The sequence below is a fragment of the Saimiri boliviensis genome, chromosome 14 (assembly GCF_048565385.1).
Source record: "Saimiri boliviensis isolate mSaiBol1 chromosome 14, mSaiBol1.pri, whole genome shotgun sequence".
In the NCBI taxonomy this organism is placed as follows: Eukaryota; Metazoa; Chordata; class Mammalia; order Primates; family Cebidae; genus Saimiri; species Saimiri boliviensis.
The window spans coordinates 91,849,063-91,867,768 of record NC_133462.1 but is presented as its reverse complement, the minus strand read 5'-3'; the positions used below and the strand labels follow the sequence as shown (position 1 = coordinate 91,867,768).

The 18,706-nt window shown below is 44.0% G+C and overlaps 1 protein-coding gene and 1 pseudogene across 5 annotated transcripts in view; both read right to left on the bottom strand.

The window, feature by feature from the left end:
- The window catches only part of DRC8 (dynein regulatory complex subunit 8), a 135,918-nt gene that overhangs the window by 58,927 nt on the left and 58,285 nt on the right, over positions 1–18,706 (bottom strand). For all 5 annotated transcript variants that reach the window (XM_074385671.1, XM_074385672.1, XM_039464293.2 and 2 more), the window contains one exon: positions 12,900–12,984. In XM_074385671.1, coding sequence (XP_074241772.1) covers positions 12,900–12,984 — 85 coding nt within the window. The remainder of the gene's footprint in view (positions 1–12,899; positions 12,985–18,706) is intronic.
- LOC120362109 (U6 spliceosomal RNA) lies at positions 2,505–2,605 on the bottom strand (annotated as a pseudogene).

Sequence of the window (18,706 nt, the reverse complement as noted above, 5' to 3'; positions counted from 1 at the left end):
TAAAACCATCTTACTCACTATTGCGAGAACACCACAGGGAAAACCTGCCACTGTCATTCAATCGCCTCTTACTGGGTTCCCTCCCACGACACGTGGGAATTATGGCAGCTAGAATTCAAGATGAGGTCTGGGTGGGGACACAGCCAAACCATATCACACGTAATAGTCTGGAATACTAAAAATAAGATCACACTGTAAACGCCCTGAAGCATAGGGACAGGACAGATGGAGGTGGCTGGGGAAAGGTCAGCACTTTGATTCCAGGATTGGGTCCTATCTCATCTTAGCTCACTAAATTCTTAATTATCAACATGTTCCGAAATTGATTAGAATGGACTGTTTAAAAAAATGTACGTTGGGCTGGGCGCGGTGGCTCAAGCCTGTAATCCCAGCACTTTGGGAGGCTGAGGCCGGTGGATCACGAGGTCGAGAGATCAAGACCATCCTGGCCAACGTGGTGAAACCCCGTCTCTACTAAAAATACAAAAAATTAGCTGGGCATGGTGGCGCGTGCCTGTAATCCCAGCTACTCAGGAGGCTGAGGCAGGAGAATTGCCTGAACCCAGGAGGCGGAGGTTGCGGTGAGCCGAGATCGCGCCATTGCACTCCAGCCTGGGTAACGAGAGCGAAACTCCGTCTCAAAAAAAAAAAAAAAAATGTACGTTGATATTTTCTATTTGATATTCTTATATTCTTGTGGCTTAGGTAGTACAGGAATTTTTATTTCAATTTCATAAATAAGGAAAATGAAATAAAAAGAAACTGGCACATAGAAAATGATTCTACTGACTTATAGTCTACTTTTATTCTGTTAGATTACAATAACCTGGATTTGTTTGTGAATAAGATTAGCCACTTTCAAATTAAATGTATCAGCTACATGGAAAATTATATTCTTTCCTTCAGAGGTACTCCATGTGGGTGTATTTTTTCCTCACCAAATTAGCTTTACTTAGGGGAACCTAAATTTATTCTACTAAAACTACTCTAAATGATGTTTATTTCCAAAAATTAAATCCGTACTCCAAAGGTGTATAATTTGACTAAATTTAAAAAAAATTCTGCATGCCAGAAAGTAAAAGTAGAGTGAAAAGACAGATGACATACATATCATGACTAAGGCTGAGATCTTTCATATATAAAAAGATAAATAATTCAGTGAGAAAAATGGGGAAAAAATCATAAACCATCAGTTCAAACAAAAGGAAATAAATATAAATGGCTGTGAGAGAGAGGAAAGATGCTCATAATTTAGAAAGTAAAAATTAGGCCGGGTGTGCTGGCTCACGCCTGTAATCGGAGCACTTTGCAAGGCCAAGGCTGGTGGATCACCTGAGGTCAGGAGTTTGAGACCAGCTTGACCAACATGGTGAAACCCCAACTCTACTAAAAATACAAAATTATCCAGGCGTGGTGGCACAAGCCTGTGATCCCAGCTACTCTGGAGGCTGAGACAGGAGAGTTGCTTGAACCCAGGAGACAGAGGTTGCAGTGAGCTGAAATCGTGCCACTGCACTCCAGCCTGGACAACAGAATAAGACTCTGTCTGTCTCAAAAAGAAAAGAAAATTAACAATGAGTTTCTATTTTTCACATATCAGATAGGAAGAAAGAATCCCAATGCTTGATAATTAAACTGTTTAAGAAGGACTGTGGAAACAGGTATTCTCCTGTGAGATGAGAGACTGTGTCATCAGGTTAGCAACATCTACCAAACGTTTGCAAGCCCTTTGACATATTTCCAATCATTTATCCGAGAAAAAATTCTCACTTTTGCGAGATGATATGCATACTAAGATCTTCTCTGTAGCAGGAACTATTATAGCAAAAGCCTGGAAACAACTTAGATGTCCATTAGCGGAGAGATTAATTCAATATATGATGATTCCTCAATGAAATGAGGATGATCTGCATATACTAATAAAGAATAATCAAGATATACTGATAAAGAAAAAAGAAGCAGAGTGTAGAATGGTTTCTATAGTATCTTACCACTCATGTTAAAAATAAACACATATCCAACGCCGGGCACGGTGGCTCAAGCCTGTAATCCCAGCACTTTGGGAGTCTGAGGTGGGTGGATCACGAGGTCAAGAGATCGAGACCATGCCGGGCGTGGTGGCTCAAGCCTGTAATCCCAGCACTTTGGGAGGCCGAGGCGGGTGGATCACGAGGTCGAGAGATCGAGACCATCCTGGTCAACATGGTGAAACCCCGTCTCTACTAGAAATACAAAAAAAACTAGCTGGGCATGGTGGCACGTGCCTGTAATCCCAGCTACTCAGGAGGCTGAAGCAGGAGAATTGCCTGAGCCCAGGAGGCGGAGGTTGCAGTGAGCCGAGATCGTGCCATTGCACTCCAGCCTGGGTAACAAGAGCGAAACTCCGTCTCACAATAAAAAAACCCAAAAAGGAATAAAATTCTGACACATGCAACAAGATGGGTGAACCTTGAGAACATTATGCTAAGTGAAATAAACCAGACACAGAAGGACGAATATTGTTGTTAAAAACGGAATGCTTCACAAATTTGCATGTCATCCTCACACAGGGGCCATGCTAATCTTATCTGTATTGTTCCTGTATATGCGCTGCCAAAGCAAGCACGAGAAGGACAAATACTGTACTCTTCCATTTATATATGAGGCACCTGGGATAATCAGACTCATAGACACAGAAAGCAGCACCGTGGCTGCCACGGGCGGCAACACAGAGAGATGGAATTATTATTAAGTGGGTACAGAGTTTCAGTTTGGGAAGATGAAACGCCTTAAAATGGCCGGGCGCGGTGGCTCAAGCCTGTAATCTCAGCACTTTGGGAGGCCGAGGCGGGTGGATCACGAGGTCGAGAGTTCGAGACCATCCTGGTCGACACGGTGAAACCCCGTCTCTACTAAAAATACAAAAAATTAGCTGGGCATGGTGGCACGTGCCTGTAATCCCAGCTACTCGGGAGGCTGAGGCAGGAGAATTGCCTGAACCCAGGAGGCGGAGGTTGCGGTGAGCCAAGATCGCGCCATTGCACTCCAGCCTGGGTAACAAGAGCGAAACTCCGTCTCAAAAAAAAAAAAAAAAAAAAAAGCCTAAAAATGGGACAGTGGTGCAGCTGTACAGTGAAGTTAATGCCACAGCATTCTATGCTAAAATGGTAAACGTTAGGTTATCTATATTTTACCACAGTAAAAAGTACACGCAGGCAGGTGCACACACACACACGCACACACACACACACACTCACACACACATACATATTTACATGGAGACTCTGGAAGAATTAGAGAAAAATGTAACAAACCTTGTCTTTAAAAAGGGGAACTGGATAGGTAAAAAAGAGGTTTATTTATCACTGTATATTATTTCCACCTTTATAATTTTATCCCATGTACATATACCATCTATTCAAAAATTTAATTTTTGATCAGTCTTCTTAATTTCCGAACACAGAGCAGGAAAATATATAGAAGCGAAAATGTAGCCAGGTGGGCTCATGCCTGTAATCCCAGCACTTTGGGAGACCAAGGCAGGTGGGTCACTTGAGACCAGGAGTTCGAGACCAGCCTGGCCATCATGGCAAAACCCTGTCTCTACTAAAAGTACAAAACAACAACAACAACAAGAAAAAATAGCTGAGCGTGGTGGCATGCGCCTGCAATCCAAGCTACTTGGGAGGCTGAGGCAAGAGAATCACTGGAACTCAGGAGGTGGAGATTGCAATGAGCCAAGATTGCTCCATTGCACTCCAGCCTGAGCAATAGAGCGGCATTGTCTTAGGGAAAAAAAAAAAAAAAAAAAAAAATAGCCAGGCAAGGTGGCTCATGCCTGTAACCCCAGCACTTTGGGAGGCCAAGGTGGGGGGATCATCTGAGGTCAGGAGTTCAAGACCAGCCTGGTCAAAATGGTAAAACCCTGTCTCTACTAAAAACACAAAAATTGGCTGGGCATGATGGCTCATACCTGTAATCCTAGCTACTTAGGAGGCTGAGGCAGCAGAATCACTTGAACCCAAGAGGCGGAGGTTGCAGTGAACCAAGATTGCGCTGTTGCACTCCAGCCTGGGGGACAATAGTGAAACTCCATCTCACAAAAAAAAAAAAAAAAAGTCTGTGTTTTACATGAAGCAAAACCATGATGTCCCTAATTAGTGATATTGAAAACCTCCCCACTGGTTTTCAAGGAGCTAGCTTTCAAAAACTATTTAATAAGGAAATGAGGCCGGGCGCGGTGGCTCAAGCCTGTAATCCCAGCACTTTGGGAGGCCGAGGCGGGTGGATCACGAGGTCGAGAGATCGAGACCAACCATGGTCAACATGGTGAAACCCCGTCTCTACTAAAAATACAAAAAATTAGCTGGGCATGGTGGTGCGTGCCTGTAATCCCAGCTACTCAGGAGGCTGAGGCAGGAGAATTGCCTGAACCCAGGAGGCGGAGGTTGCGGTGAGCCGAGATCGCGCCATTGCACTCCAGCCTGGGTAACAAGAGCGAAACTCCGTCTCAAAAAAAAAAAAAAAAAAAAAAAATAAGGAAATGAAAAAGGAAAAAATGCTTTAGATCATAAGCAATCAACATGGAACATATGGAAATAATTAAGAAGTTCTAGCCAAGTGTGGTACGTGCCTATAGTCCCAGCTACTCAGGAGGACTGAGACAGTAGGATAGCTCGGGCTCAGGATTTCAAGGCCAGCCTGGGCAACATAAAGAGAGTCTGTCTCTAAAATAAAATACATCTTTTACAGTTCTTCTGAGAGTTTTGTTACATATAACAGAACATTGCTCATCCAGATTAAACAGGGGAAAAACAAGTCTGAGTTATTTACTTTAAGAATATAAAATGGGACCAGGTGTGGTGACTTATGCCTGTAATCTGAGCATTCTGGGAGGCCGAGGCAGACAGATGACTTGAGATCAGGAGTTTGAGACCAGCCTGGGCAACGCAGCAAGACTCTGTCTCTACTAAAAATACAAAAATTCAAAAATTAGCTGGGCATGGTGGCACGTGCCTGTAATCCCAGCTACTCAGGAGGCTGAGGCAGGAGAATTGCCTGAGCCCAGGAGGCGGAGGTTGCGGTGAGCCGAGATCGAGATCGCGCCATTGCACTCCAGCCTGGGCAACAAGAGGGAAACTCAGTCTCAAAAAAGTAAAAATAAAAAAAGAAATCCTACATACACCCATATGTTTACATAAATAGGTTTTTTGTTTGTTTTGTTTTCACCATGTTGACCAGGATGGTCTCGATCTCTGACCTCGTGATCCACCCGCCTCGGCCTCCTGAAGTGCTGGGATTACAGGCTTGAGCCACCGCGCCCGGCCCAATAGTTTTTATTTTTTTAAACTATATTTTCCAAAACAAAAAGTATATTTAGAAGAACGGCCTTGTTTTCCCTATGTACAACGTAAATATGTAATGCCTGGCTTCACAGAGGACAGCTGGCTTCTCATCTCTAGCTCTGCACTCAATCTGCTGCAAAACTGCACGTCACGTCACCTCAGAAAAACTCCAGTATACAGGAGGAAAGAAACCCCTGTTCCCTGTCTCTTGTCTCAAAGAAGGAGGAAGTAAAAGTTGAGACACAGCAGGCATGCGGGTCAGTGGCCTGGAGGTTAAAGATTAAATCCCCCCAACCCTTAAGATCTCAGGCAATCCCCGGGCGTGGTGGCTCAAGCCTGTAATCCCAGCACTTTGGGAGGCCGAGGCGGGTGGATCAGGAGGTCGAGGTCGAGAGATCGAGACCATCCTGGTCAACATGGTGAAACCCCGTCTCTACTAAAATTACAAAAAAAAAAACTAGCTGGGCGTGGTGGTGCGTGCCTGTAATCCCAGCTACTCAGGAGGCTGAGCCAGGAGAATTGCCTGAACCCAGGAGGCGGAGGTTGCGGTGAGCCGAGATCGCGCCATTGCACTCCAGCCTGGGTAACAAGAGCGAAACTCCGTCTCAAAAAAAAAAAAAAAAAAAATAATAATAATAATAATAATAATAAATGTCTCCCTCCATTCAAAGACACTTCTTCACACCACTGAATCCTTTTTTTCCTTTTAGTGGACAAATAATAACTGTACAGATTTATGAGATCTGCAGAGTGATACTTCAATACTTGTACACAATGCGTAACAGCAATCAGGGTGACCAGCATATCCACCACCTAAAGCAGTTCTCATTTCCTTGAGTTGTGAACATTCAAACTCCTCTCTTCTATTTTTGGAAAATACATAATAAATTATAGTTAACCATATTCACCCTCTAACGAGGCAGAACAACAGAACTCCTTCCGTGTATCCAGCTGGCCTCCCCCCGTCTATCCGATCCTCTAACACACAGCTCTACTATCTTCTTCCATGAACTCAATTTTGTTTCAGCTCCCACACAGGAGTGAGATCATGTGGTATTTATCTTTCTGTGCCTGACTGATTTTGGTTAACATAGCGTCCTCCAGGCTCACTCAGGTTGCCACAAATGACAGAATTTCATTCTTTCGCATGTACTTTTCTCAATCCAGACACAGAATACTGCCTTCAATCCTTAATTAAAATGTTTAGGCCGGGCGCGGTGGCTCAAGCCTGTAATCCCAGTACTTTGGGAGGCCGAGGCAGGTGGATCACGAGGTCAAGAGATCGAGACCATCCCGGTCAACATGGTGAAACCCCGTCTCTACTAAAAATACAAAAAAATTAGCTGGGCATGGTGGCGCGTGCCTGTAATCCCAGCTACTCAGGAGGCTGAGACAGGAGAATTGCCTGAACCCAGGAGGCGGAGGTTGCAGTGAGCCGAGATCGCGCCATTGCACTCCAGCCTGGGTAACAAGAGCGAAACTCCGTCTCAAAAAAAAAAAAAAAAAAAAAAAAAAAAGATCTCAGGCAATCTTAAGGGTGGGGGCGATATGGAGAAACGCCCTCTATTGTCCCCACTCAATCTTGCTCAAACCCCCAGCTTAGGACCCCCTCACATGTACTTTCTAACGCTGTAAACCCAAGACCCTCTCACACGTAGTATCTAGAGTTGTGAGCCTGTATAAAGGCAGAGGCTCCCTTTGTTAGACGAGCGTGGTTGTTAGGCAACTATGCCACCTTGCTCCCGGCAGAATAAATCACCCCTTCCTTCCCAGTTCCGTGTGCAAGAGGGCTGTTTCTTTCGGCCACTCCTGTTTCATATACACTTGGGAAAAATGAGATTGAAAAGAACAAATACTGTCTGAAATGTATTATGAAAAGAGTCTGACTTCACAGACCCCTGAAAGGGTCTTAGGGGCACTGTGAGAACGACTTACTTATACTATCAAACCTGTGAGGCAATGTACAAATGGAGGCACAGAGAGAATAACTCAGGTACCAGCAGTCACAGCTGGGATGGGCAGCCGGGAAGTCTGAATCCAGACCTCAGGACTGCCCCTCTAAGGTGGAAGGGCAGTCGGCCCATCTCACAGGGCTTTTGACAGTGGGCTGGTGGTTGCCCAGCATTTGCAATACAAGACTTTCCCTTTATCTAATGTGATAAAATTTCAAATTAAATATTTCAATTTGTGCAAAGCAGAGATAAGGGAAAGGGAGAGGAGCCGCCACAAAACCCTAAGACCTAGACCTCTCAGGGGCACAGGTCAGTCTCAGGTCAGCCCTCCGCAGAAGCACCACCAAACCTCCACCTGCCGGGTGAAGCCAGTGCCTGGGGGCTCTCCAGGAAAGCTCTCTCTGGCCTGCCCACAAAAACAACAACTGCTTAGCTTTACAAGATTATCTTAAAGTGTTTCCCAAAATGGGCTGGGCTGATGGTTCACGCCTATAATCCCAGCACTTTGGGAGGCAAAGGCAGGTGGATCACCTGAGATCAGGAGGTTTGAGATCAGCCTAACAAACATGGTGAAACCCCTGTCTCTACTAAAAATACAAAAAAAATTAGCCGGGCATGGTGGCACATGCCTGTAATCCCAGCTACTCAGGAGGCTGAGGCAAGAGAATCGCTTGAACTCGGGAGTTGGAGGTTGCAGTGAGCCAAGATTATGCCACTGCACTCCAGCCTGGGTGACAGAACAGGACTCCATCTCAAAAAAATAATAATAATAAAAATAGGGCCGGGCGCGGTGGCTCAAGCCTGTAATCCCAGCACTTTGGGAGGCCGAGGCGGGTGGATCACAAGGTCAAGAGATCCAGACCATCTTGGTCAACATGGTGAAACCCCGTCTCTACTAAAAATACAAAAAAAATAGCTGGGCATGGTGGTGCGTGCCTGTAATCCCAGCTACTCAGGAGGCTGAGGCAGGAGAATTGCCTGAACCCAGGAGGCGGAGGTTGCGGTGAGCCGAGATCGCGCCATTGCACTCCAGCCTGGGTAACAAGAGCGAAACTCCGTCTCAAAAAAAAAAAAATAAATAATAATAATAATAATAATAATAAATGTCTCCCTCCATTCAAAGACACTTCTTCACACCACTGAATCCTTTTTTTCCTTTTAGTGGACAAATAATAACTGTACAGATTTATGAGATCTGCAGAGTGATACTTCAATACTTGTACACAATGCGTAACAGCAATCAGGGTGACCAGCATATCCACCACCTAAAGCAGTTCTCATTTCCTTGAGTTGTGAACATTCAAACTCCTCTCTTCTATTTTTGGAAAATACATAATAAATTATAGTTAACCATATTCACCCTCTAACGAGGCAGAACAACAGAACTCCTTCCGTGTATCCAGCTGGCCTCCCCCCGTCTATCCGATCCTCTAACACACAGCTCTACTATCTTCTTCCATGAACTCAATTTTGTTTCAGCTCCCACACAGGAGTGAGATCATGTGGTATTTATCTTTCTGTGCCTGACTGATTTTGGTTAACATAGCGTCCTCCAGGCTCACTCAGGTTGCCACAAATGACAGAATTTCATTCTTTCGCATGTACTTTTCTCAATCCAGACACAGAATACTGCCTTCAATCCTTAATTAAAATGTTTAGGCCGGGCGCGGTGGCTCAAGCCTGTAATCCCAGTACTTTGGGAGGCCGAGGCGGGTGGATCACGAGGTCAAGAGATCGAGACCATCCCGGTCAACATGGTGAAACCCCGTCTCTACTAAAAATACAAAAAAATTAGCTGGGCATGGTGGCGCGTGCCTGTAATCCCAGCTACTCAGGAGGCTGAGACAGGAGAATTGCCTGAACCCAGGAGGCGGAGGTTGCAGTGAGCCGAGATCGCGCCATTGCACTCCAGCCTGGGTAACAAGAGCGAAACTCCGTCTCAAAAAAAAAAAAAAAAAAATGTTTAAAAAGAAAGATATCTAACTATCAGATATGAAATCATTTTATAAACTGACAACAGTTAATATGGTATTGAACTAGTATAAGGTTGAAAGGTACAGTGCCATAGCACATAAGACATGGCCCAAATTAGATCCACTTCTATAAACTGTGGCATATTATAAAGAAGGCCTAACAATTCCTGAAGCAGAATAAACTGTTTAGTAATTTGGGGGGGAAAAAAGTCTATCTAGATCTTCACTTTTAATCATCAGCCAAAATACACTCTAGACAGATCAACTGTTTTTACAAACGGAGAAAACAGGCTGGGAAAGGCAGGACCGGACTTCACTCGTCCCACGCTCTCAGAGCCACGCTGCGGGGCGCACAGTCGAACTGGGCAGCGCTGCTGGCAAAGAAGTGAACTTGAGCTCCGACTTGGTCGCTAACCCATTGTGTGGTCTCGGGCAAGCCTTTTGGCTTCTTTGTCCTAAAATTTCTCTTTTTCTTTCTTCTTTTTTTTTGTTTTGTTAAGATGGAGTCTCACTCTGTCGCCCAGGATGCAGTGCAGTGGTGCAGTCTCAACCCACTGCAACCTGCACCTCCTGGGTTCAAGCGAGTCTCCTGCCTCAGCCTCCCAAGTAGCTGGGACTACAGGTGCAAACCACCACCCCCAGCTAATTTTTTTTTTGTATTTTTGGTAGAGACAGGGTTTCATCATGTTGGCCAGGCTGGTCTCAAACTCCTGACCTCAAGTGATCCACCCACCTCACCCTCCAAAGCTTAATTTCCAATTTATAAAGAGGAGTCGAATCCAGTGACTCCCACCTGTAATGCCAACGCTTTGAGAGGCTGACGGGGGGGGCGGTCAATCAGCCTGGGCAACATAGCAAGACCCCTGTCACTACAAAAAATAATAATTAGCTGGGTGCGGTGGCACATGCCTGTAGTCCCAGCTACTCGGGAGGCTGAGGCTGGAAGATCACTTGAGCCCAGGAGTTCTAGACTGTAGTGCGCTATGCCGATGGAGTGTCCACACTAAATTCGGCATCAATTTGGTGACCTCCTGGGAGCGGGGAACCACCAGATTGCCTAAGGAGGGGTAATGAACGGGAGGCCCAGTTAAGAAATGAAGCAGGTCAAAACTCCCATGCTGATCAGTAGTGGGACAGCATCTGTGAATAGCCACTGCACTCCTGCCTGGGCAACATAGCGAGACCCCATCTCTTAAAAAATTTTTTTAAATAAATAAATAGGCCGGGTGCGATGGCTCAAGCCTGTAATCCCAGCACTTTGGGAGGCCGAGGCGGGCGGATCACCAGGTCAAGAGATCGAGACCATCCTGGCCAATGTGGTGAAACCCCGTCTTTACTAAAAATACAAAAATTAGCTGGGTGTGGTGGCGCACGCCTCTAGTCCCAGCTACTCAGGAGGGTGAGGCAGGAGAATTGCTTGAACCCGGCAAGTGGAGGTTGCAGTGAGCCGAGATTGTGCCACAGCACTCCAGCCTGGTGCCTGGCAACAGAGCGAGACTCTGTCTCTAAATAAATAAATAAATAAATAAAATTAAATAATAATAATTTTTTTTAAAAAAAGAGTAGATGGTAATGATACCACCAGCAGCACGAGAACATTCGTTATAAACTTTAAAGTGCTATACAAATGAACATAGCAATAATGATTAGAAATCTACATTCATCCAAGTTGTTACTCCTCAAATACACTCAGCATCAATATTTTAATACTAAAAACAATAATAATTTTCTTAGTAACCATCTTTAATTAATAAAGTAAACCCTTTAAGTTGTAAGAACATATACTTTCCCTCAGGGTCTCAGTAAAGTTATTTTAACTTCCAATGGAAAAGAAGATACAGCCATAAACATGTTTATTTTTACTGAATTGGCCCTTTTACCAAAAAAGGCCTGGCATCACTGCTCTCAGGGATTGGGGGAAAAGGCCTGGCATCACTGCTCTCAGGGATTGAGGAGATTTTCATTTCACTGCTACTGTCAGGAAGCCTGAAGGCAGGAGAGAAGCCCCTGATGTCTTTAAAGGGTAGGGGGTGGGAGTGTGGGCAATGTAGCATAGCGAAAGACTTGGAGGTAGAAAAACCCTGGTGTGACATGGAGCAAACTATTTACCTTCTCCTTGTCTCCGGAAACTGGAGATTTCCTTAACCCAGAAATAAAAAAGATGAAAACGAGGTAATCCACATGAACCCGCTTCCACCCAAGTACAGGCAGTGTATCACAGGGCAAGCCTCAGGCAAACGCTGCTTTCTTTTCTCTCCTTCCCCTTCTCTCTCATAAAGCCTTATTTCCCCTGACTTCTCTATCAATACCTCTGTCCCCTGCCCCCAGGAGAACCCTTCAAGGAGAGGTCTGAGGTCAAGGCACTTGTCATTCATGTATTTAGTCATTCACATTGCAGGCCAGGGCTGCCTGCTGCACCCGGACTCAAACCCTACTGCCACCACCAGCACCGCACCCACTCATTTCCTACTGGGACCCCCACAGGAAGGCCTGGGGTCCCACAGTGTCATTCCCATGGAATGCAATGTGATCAGAGCCACCGGAGCGGTATGGTGCTGCAGGGTGCTCCAGCCCTGACAGTACTGGTTTAGAAGCATCTAACAGTTCCTCTCCAGCACCACTTTTAAAATTACTTCCCACTGCTTTGCTGGCCTCTGTACTATGTTCTGGTCCTGAGATTCTAATCTCATCAGATAACCCTCATTTAGCCTGGCTTCCTGAAGGAATGGTTTCACTGCCTTTTTTTTTTTTTGAGACAGAGTCTGACTCTGCCGCCCAGGCTGGAGTACAGTGGTGCAAGATCTCAGCTCACTGCAACCTCCGCCTCCTCGGTTCAAGCAATTCTCCTGCCTCAGCCTCCTGAGTAGCTGGGACTACAAGCAAATGACACCACACCTGGCTAATTTTTGTATTTTTAGTAGAGATGGGGTTTCACTATGTTGGCCAGGTTGGTCTCGAATTCCTAATCTCAGGTGATCTGTCTGCCTTGGCCTCTCAAAGTGCTGGGATTACAGGTGTAAGGCACCGAGCCTGGCTTCATTGCCTTTCTTTGATGTGTGTAACACAAACGCTACAATTCTTCTGAGCGTCCAATCTCTTCTAACTTTTGAGGGGTTTTTTGTTTTGTTTCAGTCTCAAGCTGTGTCCCCCATTTCAGAGCTACCAGTATTCACGTCTTTCTCTTGTCTTTTTATGTTTTTCTGTTGTGATTCTTTTTGCTGTTTTACAGGGGGAGTGTACCATTGATAAGCATTATTAATCTTTCCTTGCAATATACTATTCGTGGCCTTATAATACATATTTATGTGTTTTACAAAGCAAATGCTCTTCATTCACTCAACGACTATTTCCTGAGTGCCAACTACATGCCAAGCAGTAAAGATAAAAAGAGTCCATCTCACTCACAGAGTTTACAATTTATACGTTGGAACAGGCAATGAGAATATACTATATTCTTCATACCAGAGTATGAAGAATAAGTACTTATCAAAGCAATAGCTAGCAAAGACATTTTACAGAGCATGGAAAATAAATACTTAAAATATCATAATAAATCCAAGGTACAGTATAAAAAGAAGAGAAAATCACTCTCTTGTATTTTATGACTTATATCAGTACTTTAGGAGTGTAACCAAAAAAAATTTCCAAACCTCACATCCACTGTATTATTCGACTCATGGTCAAACACTTCAAATGCCTCTTTGATTTTTTTGTGAAATTCTGCTACTGCTATCTCTGCAAAAGACAAAGTAAATAAAAATTATTTTATTTCAGCTTTGAATTCAAAACAAAAATTATAATAACCAGACTAGAAATCTTAATGAGCAAATATATGAGTAACTCTTTCCTTAACCTTTTTTTTTTTTTTTTTTTTTTTTTTGAGACGGAGTTTCGCTCTTGTTACCCAGGCTGGAGTGCAATGGCGCGATCTTGGCTCACCACAACCTCCGCCTCCTGGGTTCAGGCAATTCTCCCGCCTCAGCCTCCTGAGTAGCTGGGATTACAGGCACGTGCCACCATGCCCAGCTAATTTTTTGTATTTTTAGTAGAGACGGGGTTTCACCATGTTGACCAGGATGGTCTCGATCTTTGGACCTCGTGATCCACCGGCCTCGGCCTCCCAAAGTGCTGGGATTACAGGCTTGAGCCACCGTGCCCAGTTCTTTCCTTATCTTTATGTATCATTTAGCATGTTTAACTTCCTCTGGAGATGTCAAAGAATACACTATATTTTTTAACATTTTTTTTCTGAGGAATAATACACATACTGTAAAGGTGCGCTAATCTGAAGTACACAGCTCAATTAAGTGTTTACGTAAGCATATACTCATGGAACCACTCCAATCACAGTAAGAGAGTATTCCCAGCAGCGGCCTCTCTCTGAAGCCCTTTGGGTAGAGTCCTAGCCTGACAGGCAGAGTGAAACCAATAAAACAAATACTGCAGGCCGGGCACAGCGGCTCACACCTGTAATCCCCGCACTTGGGGAGGCCAAGGCAGGTAGATCACCTGAGGTCAGGAGTTGGAGACCAGCCTGACCAACGTGGAGAAACCCTGTCTCTACTAAAAATACAAATGAGCCAGGCATAGTGGCCCATGCTTAGCACAATTTTGAGACTTAACTGCATTCTTCCCTTTATTCTTTTACTCAGCCAAACATCTTGGAATTGGCCTTGACTCTTTTCTGTCTCTCTGCACCTAACATCAAATTTATCAGCAAATCTTGTTGGCTCTGCTCTTTATAATATATGCAGAATCGGATGGGCGTGGTGACTCACACCTGTAATCCCAGCACTTTGGGAGGCCGAGGCAGGTGGATCACCTGAGGTCAGGAGTTTGAGACCAGCCTGGCCAACACAGTGAAACCCCATCTCTACAAAAATACAAAATTTGCTGGGCATGGTGCTCATGCCTATAATCCCAGCACTTTGGGAGGCCCAGGCTGAAGGATTGCTTGAGCTCACGAGGTCGAGGCTGCAGTGAGCCATGATCACACTACTGCATGCCAACCTGGCGGCAGAGCTAGACCTTGTCTCAAAGAAAAGAAAAAGGTCTCAAAATTTATCAAACATTAAGTACAATAGGACACCCAGAAAGAAAGAGATTAGGTATGAATTTTTTTTTTTTTTTTTTTTTGAGACGGAGTTTTGCTCTTGTTGCCCAGGCTGGAGTGCAATGGCGCGATCTCGGCTCACCGCAACCTCCGCCTCCTGGGTTCAGGCAATTCTCCTGCCTCAGCCTCCTGAGTAGCTGGGATTACAGGCATGTGCCACCATGCCCAGCTAATTTTTTGTATTTTTAGTAGAGACGGGGTTTCACCATGTTGACCAGGATGGTCTCGATCTCTTGACCTCGTGATCCACCTGCCTCGGCCTCCCAAAGTGCTGGGATTACAGGCTTGAGCCACCATGCCCGGCCGGTACCTCATACACTTTTACAACCATAGAGAAAAAAATAAACCAAAGCTGAGAGGCTAAGCAACTTGCCCAAGATCACAGCCTTACTAAGTGTCAGAGCTGGACTGGACCCAGATCTTCCTCACCTGAACAGTCCTGCCCTGCTCCCCACCCCGCCCGTTACTACTTAACTCCTCAATTCCTTCATGTAAATGTTCTATTTTCCCAGGTTGCAGCATAAGTTACACAACCTTCCATTTTTAACAGTTCCAAAAGAAAGTATCACAATTTATTGCTATTATTTTTTCTTTATTATAAATAACACAGGAATGAACTTTCACTAATTTAACAACAAATGAATGTTGGCTCGTTATTGAAATGTACAATTCTTTGATTACAAGTGAATCTGAATAATGATCCATATGTTTGTTTACCATCTCTGTTTTCTATGTTATGAATGGTCTATCCGTGTTCTCTCCTCAACCCTACTGGGATCTTCAATTATTTCTTAATAATTCGTAAGAGCTGTTTGAATCATAAAGACGTAACCCTGTGTCGAAGTCACTGCAATAAGTGTTCCAGGTCAGTTGCCTGCACTTGCTTTTCCAAAATGAAAACAGCTCCATTTCCTTTCTGATTATCGAAATCATACACAATTAATGGAGGGAAAAAAAAGACACAGATGAAAGTTTAAGTTAAAATCACTGCAAATCCTACCCAGAGTTAACTACTTTTTTTTTCTTTTGAGACGGAGCCTCGCTCTCTTGCCCTGGCTGGAGTGCAGTGGCATGATCTTGACTCACCTTAACCTCCACCTCCCAGGCTTAAGTGATTCTGCTTCTGGAGTAGCTGGGATTACAGTCGCGTGCCACTACCGCCCGGCTAACTTTTGTCTTTTTACTAGAGACAGGGTTTCACCATATTGGCCAGATTTGTCCCCAACTCCTAACCTCAAATGATCCACCTCCCTCAGCCTCCCAAAGTGCTGGGATTACAGGTGTGAGGCCTGTACCTGGTCCAGAGTTAACTATTTTTAATGTTGTTCTCTAATCTAATTTCTTACTCGGCAATAAATTGGATCTTTCATTTTCAATAAATATTCATTACCTTATTATTTTTAGTGACTGCCTGATATTCCATTATAGAGTTTTATTTATACAAATAAATATAAATATATACATATATATACATAAAATGTATTTAACCAATCCCCTAATTGTGGAAGTTTACGTTGTTTCTAATTTTTCATTATTATAATCAATACTTCATTGAACAATCCTGCCCAGTTTGTTTTTGTACATTCGTCTTATCTCTTTGAAATTCAATGAGTTGCACACAGTTGGACTAGGAAGGTTCTTATTAGTCATAAGAGTATCTTGGGAAAATCCCTCTGGTTACAACACTGCCACTGCACAATGCTGATGTTTGGTTTTAAAACTTAAGGTCATTTTTAAAGTACATTATCCTTTATTTTTAAGTAGTCACAACTGTTGAGATTTCTTCTCATGCTTTAAGGTTTAGAAATTTACCCTTTGAAAGGCCAAAGAAGGAGAGAGAGAAAAATCAGCCTTTTTCTAAAGATCTGGCAAATAATTAATTCTGTTTTCAACAGTTTACAAATAGATTTACCGTGGTTTTTAGTTTTAGACAGCAGACAACACACTGAATAATCCATCTGAAATTTATTTTGATGTGATTCAAAGTGAAAGGTTAAATTAGCTTTTCCTAATTTACTGAGAGCTTGATTCTTTTCCTCACACTTTATCATGTATTACAGTCTTTTATGTGATTGAGATTAATTCTATCAATTGTGCATGCTATTGATTCTATTCTGATTTACATTTCTAGTCTCCTGCCATGACAATAGGATTTTATTTATTGCCACTCTATTAGCCTTTTTAGGAACGTTCATCAATACCAATTTATTCCAAAGGAAATATAGAAATCCATATATAATTTAGAAATTCCAAACTAACTACCACTGAAAGTTTTACTGCTATTGCAATCAGTACATTGAGAATTAACATTTTAGAATATTTAGTTTTCACATCTAAGGGAGGTATATTTAGATACATATATCTCTTTATAGATCTCTAAATTCAATGTCACATATTTCGAGGTTTCTTCTCTAAGTCACACACAAATCCCCCAAGAAGATAATGCCTGAGTATTTTATGATTTTGTAGATATTGTGATTAAATCTTTTTCTGAATCCTGTAATTTCAAGTGTTTGAGGTAAACATTGAATGTTTGCTATTGATTCTATATCTCCTGAAAAAACTTTTTTTTTTTTTTTTTGAGACGGAGTTTTGCTCTTGTTACCCAGGCTGGAGTGCAATGGCGCGATCTCGGCTCACCGCAACCTCCACCTCCTGGGCTCAGGCAATTCTCCTGCCTCAGCCTCCTGAGTAGCTGGGATTACAGGCACGTGCCACCATGCCCAGCTAATTTTTTGTATTTTTAGTAGAGACAGGGTTTCACCATGTTGACCAGGATGGTCTCGATCTCTCGACCTCGTGATCCACCTGCCTCGGCCTCCCAAAGTGCTGGGATTACAGGCTTGAGCCACCGCGCCCGGCAACTTTTTTTATTTTTATCTTTTGAAATGGAGTTTCACTCTTGTTGCCCAGGCTGGACTGCAATGGCGGGATCTCGGCTTACCACAACCTCCGCCTCCCGGGTTCAAGTGATTCTCCTGCCTCAGCCTCCCGAGTAGGATTAAAAGCATGCACCACCACACCCAGCTAATTTTGTATTTTCAGTAGAGATGGGGTTTCTCCACGTTGGTCGGGCTGGTCTCCTGAACTCCCGACCTCAGGTGATCCACACGCCTTGGCCTCCCAAAGTGCTGGGATTACAGGCATGAGCCACCGCGCCTGGCCAACATAATTTTTTTTAATATAATCAAGCCCATATAGATGTCCCAAAGCTCATCTAGTTTTACCCCAGTGTGCCACACAAATATTATTTTCCATGTTCAGGGTGTTTGTTTGTTTTTGAGACGGAGTCGCGTGCTGCCACTAGGCTGAAGCACTGTGGTGAGACCATGGCTCACTGCAGCATCAAACTCCCAGGCTCAAGCAATCCTCCCGCCTCAGCCACCTGAGTAGCTGGAACTACAGGCACAGATCACCACGCCTGGCTAATTTTTTTAATTTTTGTTTTTATTTGTAGAGACAAGGTCACTCTATGTTGAACAGGCTGGTTTTGAACTCCTGGCCTCAAGTGATCCTCCCACCTTGGCCTCTCAAAAGTACTGGGATTACACACATGAGCCACTGAGCCTGGCCAGTGTTTAGGCTGTAAAGTGATAAAAGCTGGGAAGCACTACCATAAAGTCATTAACTCCATGGACGTCCCTTTGAGAACCGGCTGCTCATTCTCCCGCAGCTCACCTATGGCAGGGACTTGGAGAAGGCTGGCAACACAAAGCCCCCGCTGCTGCTCACAGCCCCTTAACCCTGGCCTGCCATGTTTTTTTCCAGCTTCACTAATGAAGAAAATGTTCAAACATGCAGAAAAGTTGAAAACTTAGTATTACAAACAACTCTATACCCACCACCTAGGTTAAACTATTGTTAATATTTTGCCATTTTTTGAGTCCTCCTCCTATGTTTGTCTCTGTCTCTAAATCAATTGCAGACATTAGAATAATTCATCCCCAAATACTTCAGCATGTGTCTCCTAAAAATAAAGGCATTCTTCTGCATAATCCCAATGGTATTACATCTTTAAAAACTAACAAAAATTGGCCGGGCGCGGTGACTCACGCCTGTAATCCCAGCACTTTGGGAGGCCGAGGCAGGCCAATCACAAGGTCAAGAGATCGAGACCATCCTGGCCAACGTGGTGAAACCCCGTCTCTGCTAAAAATACAAAAAAAAAAAAATAGGCCGGGCGCGGTGGCTCAAGCCTGTAATCCCAGCACTTTGGGAGGCCAAGGCGGGTGGATCACGAGGTCAAGAGATCGAGACCATCCTGGTCAACACGGTGAAACCCCGTCTCTACTAAAAATACAAAAAATTAGCTGGGCATGGTGGCACGTGCCTGTAATCCCAGCT